General features: G+C 40.6%; 1 protein-coding gene across 3 annotated transcripts in view; it reads right to left on the bottom strand.

The window, feature by feature from the left end:
• Positions 1-12,398, bottom strand: part of LEPR (leptin receptor) — a 61,103-nt gene that overhangs the window by 25,251 nt on the left and 23,454 nt on the right. For all 3 annotated transcript variants that reach the window (XM_075936173.2, XM_089780456.1, XM_006125028.5), the window contains exons 6-9: positions 7,567-7,712; positions 6,698-6,842; positions 4,529-4,822; positions 4,234-4,351 (exon numbers count right to left, since the gene is read on the bottom strand). In XM_075936173.2, the coding sequence (XP_075792288.2) occupies positions 4,234-4,351; positions 4,529-4,822; positions 6,698-6,842; positions 7,567-7,712 (703 nt within the window). The remainder of the gene's footprint in view (positions 1-4,233; positions 4,352-4,528; positions 4,823-6,697; positions 6,843-7,566; positions 7,713-12,398) is intronic.

The following is a 12,398-nucleotide window of genomic DNA, read 5'->3' as shown; positions in this document are numbered from 1 at the left end:
TGGAAAAGGTGGGGATTGTGTTTCAAGCGGTGGTGTCTGTTAGGACTAGGACATAAGGTTGGAGGAGAAAGGGGACTGGGTTACAGCAGGGAGGGGAGGTGTTTGGATCTGGGGAAGGGAAGGGGAGGAGAGGGGAGGGGATTGGGTTGGGAGTATGCCCCTGTGATGGGTCCGCTGGGACCCGCATTGCGTCCGGCAAGGGGGGGGTCTCCGGGAAACGGCGCAGCGAGCGGCGAACCCTCCGCCGCTTTGCAGGGAGGCGGGGGAAGCCCTGCACAGCCGCTGGCAATGGGCTGGCTAGGGAAATCATGTTATTCCGGGGACGGTCGTGTGATTCAAAAAAAGTTCCCTAAAAAAAATCGTGTTATCGCAAAAACGTGTTAAGTGGGCACGTGTTAAATGAGGAATTACTGTACTTGGAGCCCTTTCCCCCAACCTACAAATACATAAAAAGAGTGGGGAATGAAGCAAAGGGTCTGTAGGAATGTGGGAACCAGACCACCAGTTTTTTCCACTGGAAGACCTCTTGGGAACACAGTGCTACAGGAACAACCAACTAAGGGTTTGTCTACATGAGGACACACATAAAATTAATCCAGATTAACTACAGATGTGAATTTAAAGTAGACTTGTTAAACCTCATTAAACTCACATATAGACATTCTCAGTCAGATTTAATGTGGCCTTAATGCAGATTAGCTTAAAAGTTAAACAAGCCATAAGAAAAAAGCTAGGAAGTGGGCAGAAACACTAAGGACAAAAAAATATGAGGACTATGTGTTAGAGGCAATGTTCCTGTTTCAGATCCTCAGCTGGTGAAAATTAATTTAATTCTACTGACTTCAATAAGCGTGTGATTGTTAGTATCTGCTCAGGATCTAGCTCTCAAAGTGCAGGTTGAGATGTGGTGGGTTATTCTGCCTAACTAGACACAAATGGTTGGAGCTCTATAAGAATGAAATCCCATTTAAAAATCTACCTGGTATAGTGATGGTAAGATTTATTTTAATAGGCTTCCAACATGCATATATTGCAAACAAGTTCAGATAAACCATAGACTCTGAACTGCATGTGGGAATGTTGCAAAATGATCAAGGTGACATTTTGTGGCTAATGAAAAGAGGAATGTTTTCAAATTTTCCCTAAGATATTAGAATTTGCATGCAGGCCTGTGGAGCTCAGGCTTTTTGAGATACCCACCAGAGAAAAACTGGCTACTTAATTGGCCCCTAAGGAGGTACATTTAGTTATATTTCTCCTGTTAATGTCAATGAAACTAATATGTAGTAAATCACTACATTCTGCTCTAAAGATTTATCCCATCATTCTGGATTTTTATTGCATGGTCTGTGCTATTTTTGTTGGCAGTGTTGATCTGTAGAGGAAGGTGGAATTACAGCCCAATCAAAATAGTGAAAAGGCAAAAATATTGCAATGTAATGTACAATGGAATTTTGTTTGCAACATTTTAATTGCATCAGTGATTGTGAAGAAATCAGAAACTGGCACATTATGTTTCTAGCAAAAAGCAACAATGATGCAAAAATAACATGTTTAAATCTAACCTTTAGACTCCAATTTGGAGGATGGCCTTGTATACCCCCCCAAAGGATCTGGAGAGGCACTATGGAGACATTTCTATATATTAAGTTATCTTCATAGTATTTCTAATATCACCACTTTGGATAATTAAAACAGAAGGAAGTTTTCCAGTTCAAGGTTTATTCTTAAATATTTATGGTGGCTGCTTAAATTTGGCATTTTGTTCAGCTTGGGTAGTGAAAACAGAATGGTTAATTTCACTCAGCTTTTGTGTTTGTGTTCAACATCTGCCCAAACATTGTGAAAATAATAAAGTTGTCTGTTTTTTAAAGATCCTGGAAATTACGCCATTAGTTAGATTTTTTTAAAATATATTTTCTAGTTTAATTATTCTCATGAAAAATGTTCTCTTTTTCATTTAGATTTATATTTTTAATAATACCTCAACAGAATCAATACAGAAACAAAGAAGAAAGCTGGCATGCACTTTCTACACCATGTTAGTATCAATACCTCATCATATTATAATGAGATTATAAATATTAGGAAATATCATCTCTCTCCAGAGATGTGAGAGACTAACATGGAAAGATGAGGGAAGTAAAGGGGAAAGAACAATGAAAGTTACTTCTTACAACATAAGTGTCTCTAGCAGGTATTCAAGGTAACATTTAGCCTAGAAGTCAATTGGTCACAATATAGGCCCAGAAAAGATTTTCATATGAAATTCTAAACATTCTGTTTATTGTTCTATCCATCAACAGGTTCCCTATAGTGCCCAGCACTTAGTATTTATGATCCAATCCTACAAATACAGTTGAGCTTAGTGGAACCACTCTCACTTCACACTGCTGGGCCCAATTCAGGAAAGCTCTTTACTTAAATTCACCCCTATTCAAGAAAGCATTTTAGCTTTCCTGAATCAGAGCATAAGTGTTTGCAGGACTGGGACTTAAAATTCTTTGCTAAAAGGATTCTCACAAATCAAGTTTACCCCAGTAGAGAATAAATCCAATGATTTCTGCTCAGGGAGGCTTTGTTTTTCCATTCTATTTATTCAAATACTGTGCATTTATAAAAATCTTTTGTGTTTAAAACTATTAGATGATGTGAGAAAGACCTTTTCATAGGATGTTCCTGGCACAAATGTATGAATGATGAATTAACTATACCACACTTTTGTCCTCTTGTAGCATTGCTACTCTCCAAAGGTCAAAAAGGAAAACTCGGGGGACCTAAGAAAGAGACAGAATCATATGATGTCCTCTGAAATTATTTGGTACCAGGGAATGACAGGAAAAAGTAATCAAGACTACAGACAAGTACCAATGGTTGGAGAAGCTGATGAAGAGAAAAGGATTTAAAGATATACGGAGTATTTTTCCTTTGTCTGTGATGAAATGGACCATCTTTATAAAAGCAGCATCCTACCACTGAGGCTCTACCTACTGAGGATGGTCAGAATTGCTTTGATTTAGGAAATAAGGGGAAAACCACAGGAACAAGAGGAAAACTAGGTCTGAACAGAACCCCTCTTCTCCTGCACTACAGTAAGGATTTGAATTCTATTCACCAAACCTCTCTAAGGCCAGGTCTATACTAAAGGGGAAGGTCAAATTAAGATACGCAACTCCAGCTACGTTAATTATGTAGCTGGAGTCGACATACCTTAATTCAAGTTTCCCTGCCATCCCCACGTCAGGAGACCAACGGGAGCAAATGTTCCCATCGGCTTCCCTTACTCCTCACAGAAGCATCGGCCGTGGATGGGGCACCCTCTAGTAAAGACCCGCTAAATAGAACTCCAGAAGATCAATCACAGCAGCATCGATCTTTTCCCTAAGCAAGAGACCAAATTTGTTACATCAGAGACCATCTATGAAGATTCCACACTGGCAAATGTAGACTAGAATTTGGTCCTAAGCTTGCACATTGCTTAACCTGAAAGTTAGACCATGAATATTAGTAGCAAACTGAAAACTGCTCCACCCACCAACACTGTTAAGTGTAAAGTAACAATCTTCTTCTGAGCAAGTTCTTTTTCTTTTGGAGTCAGCCAAATTCTGCCACCATATATTTAATCACTGTGTGTGTGTGTGGGAAGTCAGGTTTAATTTATACAGATGAACAACTAATCTCAATCATACAAATTATGATTCAAGCAAATTTTCCCATTGTGAGAAGTCATACAAATCAAAATCCATTGTAGAAAAGCAAGATGGGGATTTGTACTGCAAAAATGGAACAGAATCTGAAAGAAAACTGAAGGTTTAAAAGGTATACTAGTTTGCTCTGTCAGGATTCAGCCCTGCTGCCAGAGGAATAAAACCAAATTTCTCACAGTATAGTTATTTAATAATATTTCCTGTTTTAGTTTTAAATATGTTTTATCCATATTTTCAAGGCTTGCCTTCAAAACTGTGTCCATGATTTTTTTTGTACATGCTGAATAATGCGTGAATACAACACATACAGGATGCTTGGATCTATGACCTCATTTGTGCACATACATGAGACCAGCTGAAATCTGTGGGTTCCATTTCGGAAGCCAGTTAGGAGATTGGGTGAAAGTTTGACACACAATGGCTTGGCAGATTTTATATTCACTTTTATTGAACATCTATTACTGCATTCATATTTCCAAAGTAACAGTTTCCAAACAAATATAACTACATTAAAAACTATACACACCTGTAGTATTTTAACTGTAAGGAACTCCCCACAAGCAATGAATGTGTGTTGGTGGACCATCTGCAAGTCATTTTAGTTAAGTACCCATCAGTTTCACATGTGATATTGATATTGACATCTATTTAAAACACATTGAAAATATTAATACAAATAAAGGTAAAATTGTTAAGCAGACAAAACAATAAATCACTGTTGCCTGCAAAAAGCTTCTTGGAATCAAACTGAAATGTTCTGACTTGAAAATGTAAAGTACATTGAAGTATATATAAAAAAGGAAAGACATCCAAACCCTTACCTACTACATATAATTCAGCATATCGATGATGACATTCTCTGTTTTGACTACAACAGTACAATGCATTGAAGGAGAATTTTCCTCTAGGTTTTGTTGCATTCAAGTTGAAAAGAGTAACTTTGCTAACACGAGCATTCACAAGTGTATACTGACTCTCTGGGATCTCCTCTGCTAAATTCAGCCACCAAACAATCTTCTTGGACAAAATCATTTTGTTTTTGTCATTATAAATGCAATAGAAGGAAACATTAGAACCCACACTCGTCAGTATCTTGGCAGGAAAATACATGACATCTATTACAGGGAAAGAAAGAAACAGAAAAAGAATCTTTAAGAGATATGAAACTTCACACAAAAAAGGTAGCTTTACAAAATGATAGGATAATTAATGATGCAAACTTCTATAAAAATCTTGCTCCTAAACAGAAATTCAACTCTTGGAATTTAATGAGTGTTACATGAGTACAGGGACAGCAGCAGAAGGGACCCCATGATTCATATGTATCATTATTTATATTTATTTGAACATTTTTATCTACACGGACATTCACCTTCAACATCCTTACTCATGATGGAATAGATGAAATGGAATAAATGCAAGGTCATATAATATACTGCATCATCTTACACATGGAGTAAGTGTAAGTGTATTTTCAGAAGTGTGCACCTACATTGCATACACAAACATACTGTTGTACAAGTGAAAAGGCAACTCTGTTTATGAGTGAAAAGGAAATGCTGGGAAGCTGCAAGCTGCATGAAGAACTAGATATTACACTTCAGTATACTATTTTGAACATGGAAAGTCTCTGTCAATAAGCATTCTCTCAAACTTTAGAAAAAGAGTAATAATTTCAGTGCTGTGGCAGGAGTTTGCAATACAGAACAGGACCATCTATAGACCACCTGTCATGCAAAACACATACAAAATATAGTGTATTAATTACACAGCACAGAGGTGTATGCACTCAAAAATACATGATAGTTGTGAGACGATTAATATTTTAAAGTTTATTTTGAAAAATCCATCAACTCGACTATTTGGATCTATGCGAAGATACACATCAACTGAACAATTTTCCTAATTACACTCATAATGGACCAAGATGCGCCCAAAATACAGTCTCGTGAACAGTGGTGCAAAATACTGTCTCTTGGTCATCAGCATAGTCTTTCTGTTTAAATACAGATCAAAACATAATGCTAATCTGTTGTATAAAAATACTACTGCCTGTTTTGAGCATTTTGTACTCCCAGTGTTAATGTGCTTGTATGAATGCAAAGCAGCCTCTTTGCTGTACTAACTATCCTGCTGGTTTTACTGTTCTTCCATTGGTTAATGCTAACATTAGCCACTGGGAGACTAGGCAAATTTGAGCTCCCTGCAGTGAAAAAATTACTCTCTCTAAGGTTGTCATCATGCTTATCACAACATGATTTTTAGCCAGTAAAATGTGTTTAACACAATTAATATCCTACAATAGAATATTTAATAGAGAGAGATTATCTACTGCATCTCAGAGTTTTCTACAAACTGTACATATTTATATTTTATACATGCATATAATCTCTTTGAAGGTATGCCTGTATTCGTTTGTATACACACAAACGCACACATGCAGTGTAAGCATATATTCATATGACCCAACATTTCAAAATGTGAGTGCCCACAGGTGCCTAAATTAGGATTTAGGTTAGCTAAGTAACTGACCTGATAGGTCAGGTTAGATATTTGGATGCTTATTTTAGAGGCGCCTAATATAGAACAGTTTGACCAGTGTGTGCGCCTATGTCAAGCACATTAATGGGCCCACTCCATTCTCTTCTCTTTGACCTGGGCTGTCTGTTCCACATTCATTTATCTCTGGTAGACTCGGCTCCACTGTCTCTTTGATGACTTTCTTCTCTGACATTCTAAGCTCTGTCATTTGTACCTGGAATCCTATGCCTCCTTGTCTCTGCAGAGCTGAAATTTGGTTAGCTCTATCTGAGCTGCCCTCTCCCTTGGGAAAATAAGGTCTGGCTAGTTTCCCAACCTTGGATCATCTCCCTCCTTCTACTCAAAATTCTTCATGAGTAGGTTTTCAGCTCCTCTGTTGTTTTCTCATTGGGGGAGGGCAAACCATATTTCTAACATAATGGCTATTTAAATTATTGTAGAGGACATACCTTCTGCATTTAAATTATAAGGTGCACTCCAATCACTCCAGAATCCTGGACCGTGAAGACTCATGCACCGTACTTGAACTAAATATGAAGAATCAACCAGCATACTGCCTATGATGAGGGAGGTTTCTATTACAATCTCATCCACCTGTTAAATTATATCAGAAGCCATTATTATTTTTCACCACTTCAGAAAAATAAGAGAAATCAAATGAAAGAAGCTGTTTATTTTGAGGGCTACTAGAACTGCTCAAAAGCATTCAATTTTCATCACATCTAAATCAAGTAGGTTGGAAGTTAGACACACCAGGAGAAAACAGCTACAATCTTTTGTTAAATAGATGCTGCTTTTCACCCCAGCGATAGCTACACTGTGGCAGTGGAAAAAATGATTCAATAATAGAACTATATATGACACACACACTTAGAAACCCTAGCTCCACTGAAGCCAATGGGTGCTTTGTATCAACTTCAATGAGACCCAGATTTACCCGTGGGCAGAGTTCAGAGGTCTGTAGGTGAAGCTGTGAGGGCAGGGGTGGGGGGGAGCATTTCTGTCTCTAATGGCTGTTCCATATAAGAGATTTATGAGTCTGCTGCTGCTTCCAACTAAGTAACTTAGCCCTTTTGCTCATTCAGCAGAGGCTAAATCATTTTAATGCTGTCAGTCCTGAATTTAAAGTCTGTGTTGACCCAAGCAGGTTTTGCGAAATATGCTCTAGTAGCTGTCCCCCAAGAGGAATTCTTCCCCTAGGTTCTGAGTAAGTCACAGCCACTATGATATCTAGATAGAGAGCTTCAGGCAGGTTCTATTTAAATACACAATTAGAATGAGTAAATCTTCAATAAAAATAAATAATAAGCACACTCACTTGCCAGGCATTTTGAGTAGCATTCTCAGAAAACTTCACTTCATACTTAAGTGGATATGGTGTTAGTACTGGATTGGACCAGCAGATCTTTAACTGTCCTTTGTCTGCCATTTCTATTCGCAGGTTCATTGGAGATTCAGGCTTTACTGTAAAAAAAATATTAAAACCGAGCTTCTTTTTTTTTTTTTTAACTGGCAGTCACTGTCAAGGATTGTTGCGCAAGATGTTTGCACTAGCCACAAATTCAATCAGTTACCTCTTTCTCTCTCTTTCTCTCTCTCGTCTTGTCCTTAATCTTTATGTTTTTAGAAGTTGCTCTACTCTGATTTGAATATACTTCTAGCAAATAATTTAAGCCTAAACTACTCTGAAAACAGAATAGCCTGTAATAGTTTAGCAAACATGGTTAGCTATGGGGTCATGCTGTTGCAGAGATAAATGGTGCCCACTGAGAGCAGTGGGCACCATTTAAAAGGTTTGGTGAACCTGAATCACATCTCACCCCCTACCCTCAGCAGCCCTTCCCTGTCACCCCTAGGTGTTATCTACAGTGAAGAGGCAGCAGCTGCTTTAGCTCCATGAGGAGAGGCAGCAGAAAAAGCAGAAAAAGCAGTCAGCTCCCAGCTGTCTGCTGACACCTCTGTCCAGCACCATAATTTCCAGTGTGCCAGCTCTAGCAGCTGCCATGTAGAGAGAATTCCCGGAAGCACCATAGGATCAAGTAGGGCCAATAACGCCTGGCAAAAATTGGGAAGGGGGAGGTGACTCCTGCATACCTCCCTCCATGTGTCACCCTGGTAGTGAGGAACAGGGTCTCGAGGCTTCAGCCCAGCAGGGCACACCTGCTGGGGGTCAGGGCTAAAAGTATGAGCCCCAGCAGACATACCCCAACTCTTCAATTTCAGAATAGGCTCAGAAGGTCAATAAGTTTGGCCACCTTTGGTGTAGCAGTTATCTTAAGCCAGAATCAGCTTCTTGTTATCCAGGGTCCCAATTCTACAAAGCACAGACACAGATTTTGCTGAATGGGAGCTGGCTCAGAAAGTAGCTGCATCAATTCTACTATGGTTGCTAGGATTTTGGCTGTGAAAGGTGGCCTCATAGGAAACTGTAATGAAGCAAAAGAAAATGAAGGTTTTGCAAGGCTCTAACAGAGTTAAAGAGAACACTACAGAAGGGGAAAATGGATGACTACTTATAAATAATAATCATGCTGGGTTAAAATCAAGACACTTGGATTTTACTTTTACCAGAGATGAAGTGAATGTATTTATTGCTGTGCAATTACTCTAGTTGGCCTGCCTTTTCGAGCACATTGTAAAGAAAACACTGAAGTTCTCACTCCGGATAAATAGCTTTGATAAGTGGTATTTTTCAGGTTAGAATAAACAGCCAACCTTGTGTCTTTAATCTGGAAATGAGGAACTTCTGAGTTTTATAGCCTATGCTTCAGAAGGCCATCTTAAAAGCAGTACTGCATCCTTCAATTTGATCTGCATGCGCAGACCCCCTGAACATCCTCTTTGACCTTACTGGAGCGCTGGTCAAATACTGGAGACCACCTGTCTGAACTGCATTATAGATGTAAGTTCTTAAATATGAGGCTCATTTTCTGATCTCCTTACACTAAAAGTGGTCTCACTGAAATCTATAGGTTATTCAAGGACTAAGGAACTACTCAGTTTTGTTGAGGTTGTCAGAATCTATCACAAATATATCAACATTTGATTTTTTGGAAGCTAAATAGTTAGGGCCAAATCTCTCAGTCTGTCTGTGGCATCTCTAATTCTGTGTATACTAACTAGCTTCAGTAGAGAAAGGCAAGAGTGAAGGATTCAGGATGTGGTCCATTGCTTTTAATAATGCATTATGCAATTTTGATGACAATGTCCTTGTGGTAATACAGAACCACACGTAAAAAAACTTTTCTATATTGTAATCTAAGTGTTAGCATAGGTAGACAATGTTTTCGCATTTTGTAGCCAAGTATTCTATTGCTATGGCTTGCATGTGCAAAGCAAACATCTCTCTTCACTAATATTAACCATTTCATTTTAAAACTAATTATTTCCTTTATCAAGAAAATGGCAGGTTATTAAAAATTATATATTTCAAAAATAGCTCTGACATTATTTATTGCTTAGAACATATTACATGAATTATATCTGTAGTCACTTTTAATAATGGCAGATGCAGCTGTGAAACAAATTGATCATTACATCATGAAAATGAAATCAGTATGTAATCATCAATATAATCCCCTCATCTCCAAAAATATTAATGTAATTTGTAATTAAGATAAAAGTGTTAATCCAAAGGAGTTTTAATTCTTTTTAAAAAGTAGCAAGAAAAAAATACCGTATTTTCCGGCGTATAGGGCGACTGGGCGTATAAGACGACCCCCTATCTTTTTAATTAAAAGTTAGGGTTTCATCTTATACCCCAGCGTCCCTCCGCCTCCTTTGCTCCCGGTGTCCCTGGTCTGCTGTAGATGGTCCCCAGCAGACCAAAGGCACCGGGAGCAAAGCCGCAGCAGCTTTGAAAGCCTCAGGGGAAGCCGGCGGCGGGGCAGCCCAGGCATGCCTGGGCTGCCCCCCCACCGGAGCCCCTCCGCGGCTTTGAAAGCCTCGGGGGAAGCCGGCGGCCGGGCATCCCAGGCGCGCCTGGGATGTATACCCGGCATACAAGACGACCCCCGATTTTTGGGGGATGTTTTTTAACATCAGAGGTCGTCTTGTATGCCGGAATATACGTAGTATTTTGTTATAAATAAAAATGTTTTCAACTATTCAGGAAATGGTTATGTATTTATCAACCATTTTTTATGCAGCATTTATGGCAACAAAGTATCAAATAGATCAGTCATCAGATTCCACCGAGCTAATGAACTGAGGAAATAGCAAAAGTAAATCTTTGTTGAAGCAAAAAACCAAGCTTCCATGTGGTTAGGCGGCTAACAAACAGCTTTATTGATCAATAAGGCACAACGTGAGCCAAACGTGGTCCCAGCAGAGCCGGGCCCAGTAAGGCTGGCTAATACAATCAATCCTAGTATCTTATACCCTTAACCAAACAAGTTTGACGTCAGGGCATCCAATTACAGAAATCATCAATTCAACTTAAAAGGCAAACTGTTATCAGCAAGAAAGGGGGACAGGTAACAAGGAGTGAGCGCTCCCCTCTCAAACAGCTCAATTAACACATTCCAATAGCTCATCCTGTAGGCCTCTCACATGGGGTGACAGAAAGTTCACTCTGGTATACGTGCAGAAGCAAGAAGCTGAAATGGTTTCTGTTATACAAGATGGCTTCTACTAGCTAACTATGAAAATGGTTTCCACATCTTCCACATTTAAAAAAGTGGAAATTGTACTTTTAATGAAGGAAGTGCCAAAATGAGACCAGGAAAGAACATGCAAATGCTGCTGATGAAAATGCTTTAAAATAAACCTGCACAAATAGCAGAAAGTTTATCTTCTGTTACAACTTAGGTAACAGTTAGGAACCAGATCATTGGTTCTCCATATGCTGATATACTTTCCCGCATTCAAAGTGAATGCTCAGGTGCCCCCAACACATTGTTCCTCCTTCAATCTAGATTTGCCTGAAGAAAGGTGGAGATTAGGGCTGTGTCTAGACTACATGTCTCTGTCGGCAGAGGCATGTAGATTAGGGTTGTAGGCAAAGGGAAATGAAGCCGCGATTTAAATGATCGCGGCTTCATTTACATTTACATGGCTGCCACGCTGAGCCGACAAACAGCTGATCAGCTGTTTGTCGGCTCGCGCGCTAGTCTGGACATTCCCCCTGTCGACATCAAAGCCCTTTGTCGGCAGCCCCGTTATTCCTCGTGGAATGAGGTTTACCGGGGCTGCCGACAAAGGGCTTTGATGTCGACAGGGGGAACGTCCAGACTAGCGCGCGAGCCGACAAACAGCTGATCAGCTCTTTGTCGGCTCAGCGCAGCAGCCATGTAAATGTAAATGAAGCCGCGATCATTTAAATTGCGGCTTCATTTCCCTTTTCCAAAACAACAAATCTACATGGCTCCGTCGACGGAGCCATGTAGTCTAGACGTACCCTAGGAGGCCTGGAGGGATACGCATCACGGATCCTTACAGAAGCTACCCTGAAGAATTAATACAGCTGCAGCTGACATCCTTGTGTAACACCAACAGGCGGAAACCAAACCTGGGACCTCTGGAGCATAATGCATGAGCCTCTACTGCTTGAGCTGAAAGCCAGCTGGCTCTCAGCTAAGGCTGCAGAGAAAACTCATTCTTCCTCTCTCTGTAAGTGGTCTAAGTGCAAGCGTGTGAGTTACTCTTGCAAAAACTAACTACAGGTTGGACCTCCCTGGTCCAGCACCCTCAGGACTGGAACTGTCTTGAACCAGGGATTTTGCTGGACCAGGGATGTCAGTGCTCCCCTGCTGGCTGCATCACTCACAGGCTCCAGCACGGACTCTCCACCCTGCTGCCCCATGGTCTCCCAGGGTTCCCAGTTGGACCCTTGGCCACCGCGAGTCCTGCTGCCACAGAGTATTCTCTGGGTTCCCAGCTGGGGCCACCTGCCCTGCTGCTAAGCGTGTCCTGCTGCTGCTGGGGATTTCAGCTGCCCACCTCAACCAGCCCTGCTTCAGCTGGGGGGTTCCCCGGCAAAGGCTGTGTGGTTACCCTGGCCATGATGCCATTGGGGGTTTCTTGAGGTTCCTGGCCAGGGCCGCCCAGCCACCCCACTGAAACCAGGGATTCCCCAACTGGGGCTGGGAGTCCTTGGTCACATAGCCCAGCAGACACTGCGGGTTCCCCAGCCAGGGTGGGAACTCCCAG

This window comes from Pelodiscus sinensis, chromosome 9 (genome assembly GCF_052426305.1).
Source record: "Pelodiscus sinensis isolate ZL-2025 chromosome 9, ASM5242630v1, whole genome shotgun sequence".
NCBI classification, from domain to species: Eukaryota; Metazoa; Chordata; order Testudines; family Trionychidae; genus Pelodiscus; species Pelodiscus sinensis.
This window is presented reverse-complemented; position numbering and strand designations above follow the sequence as displayed.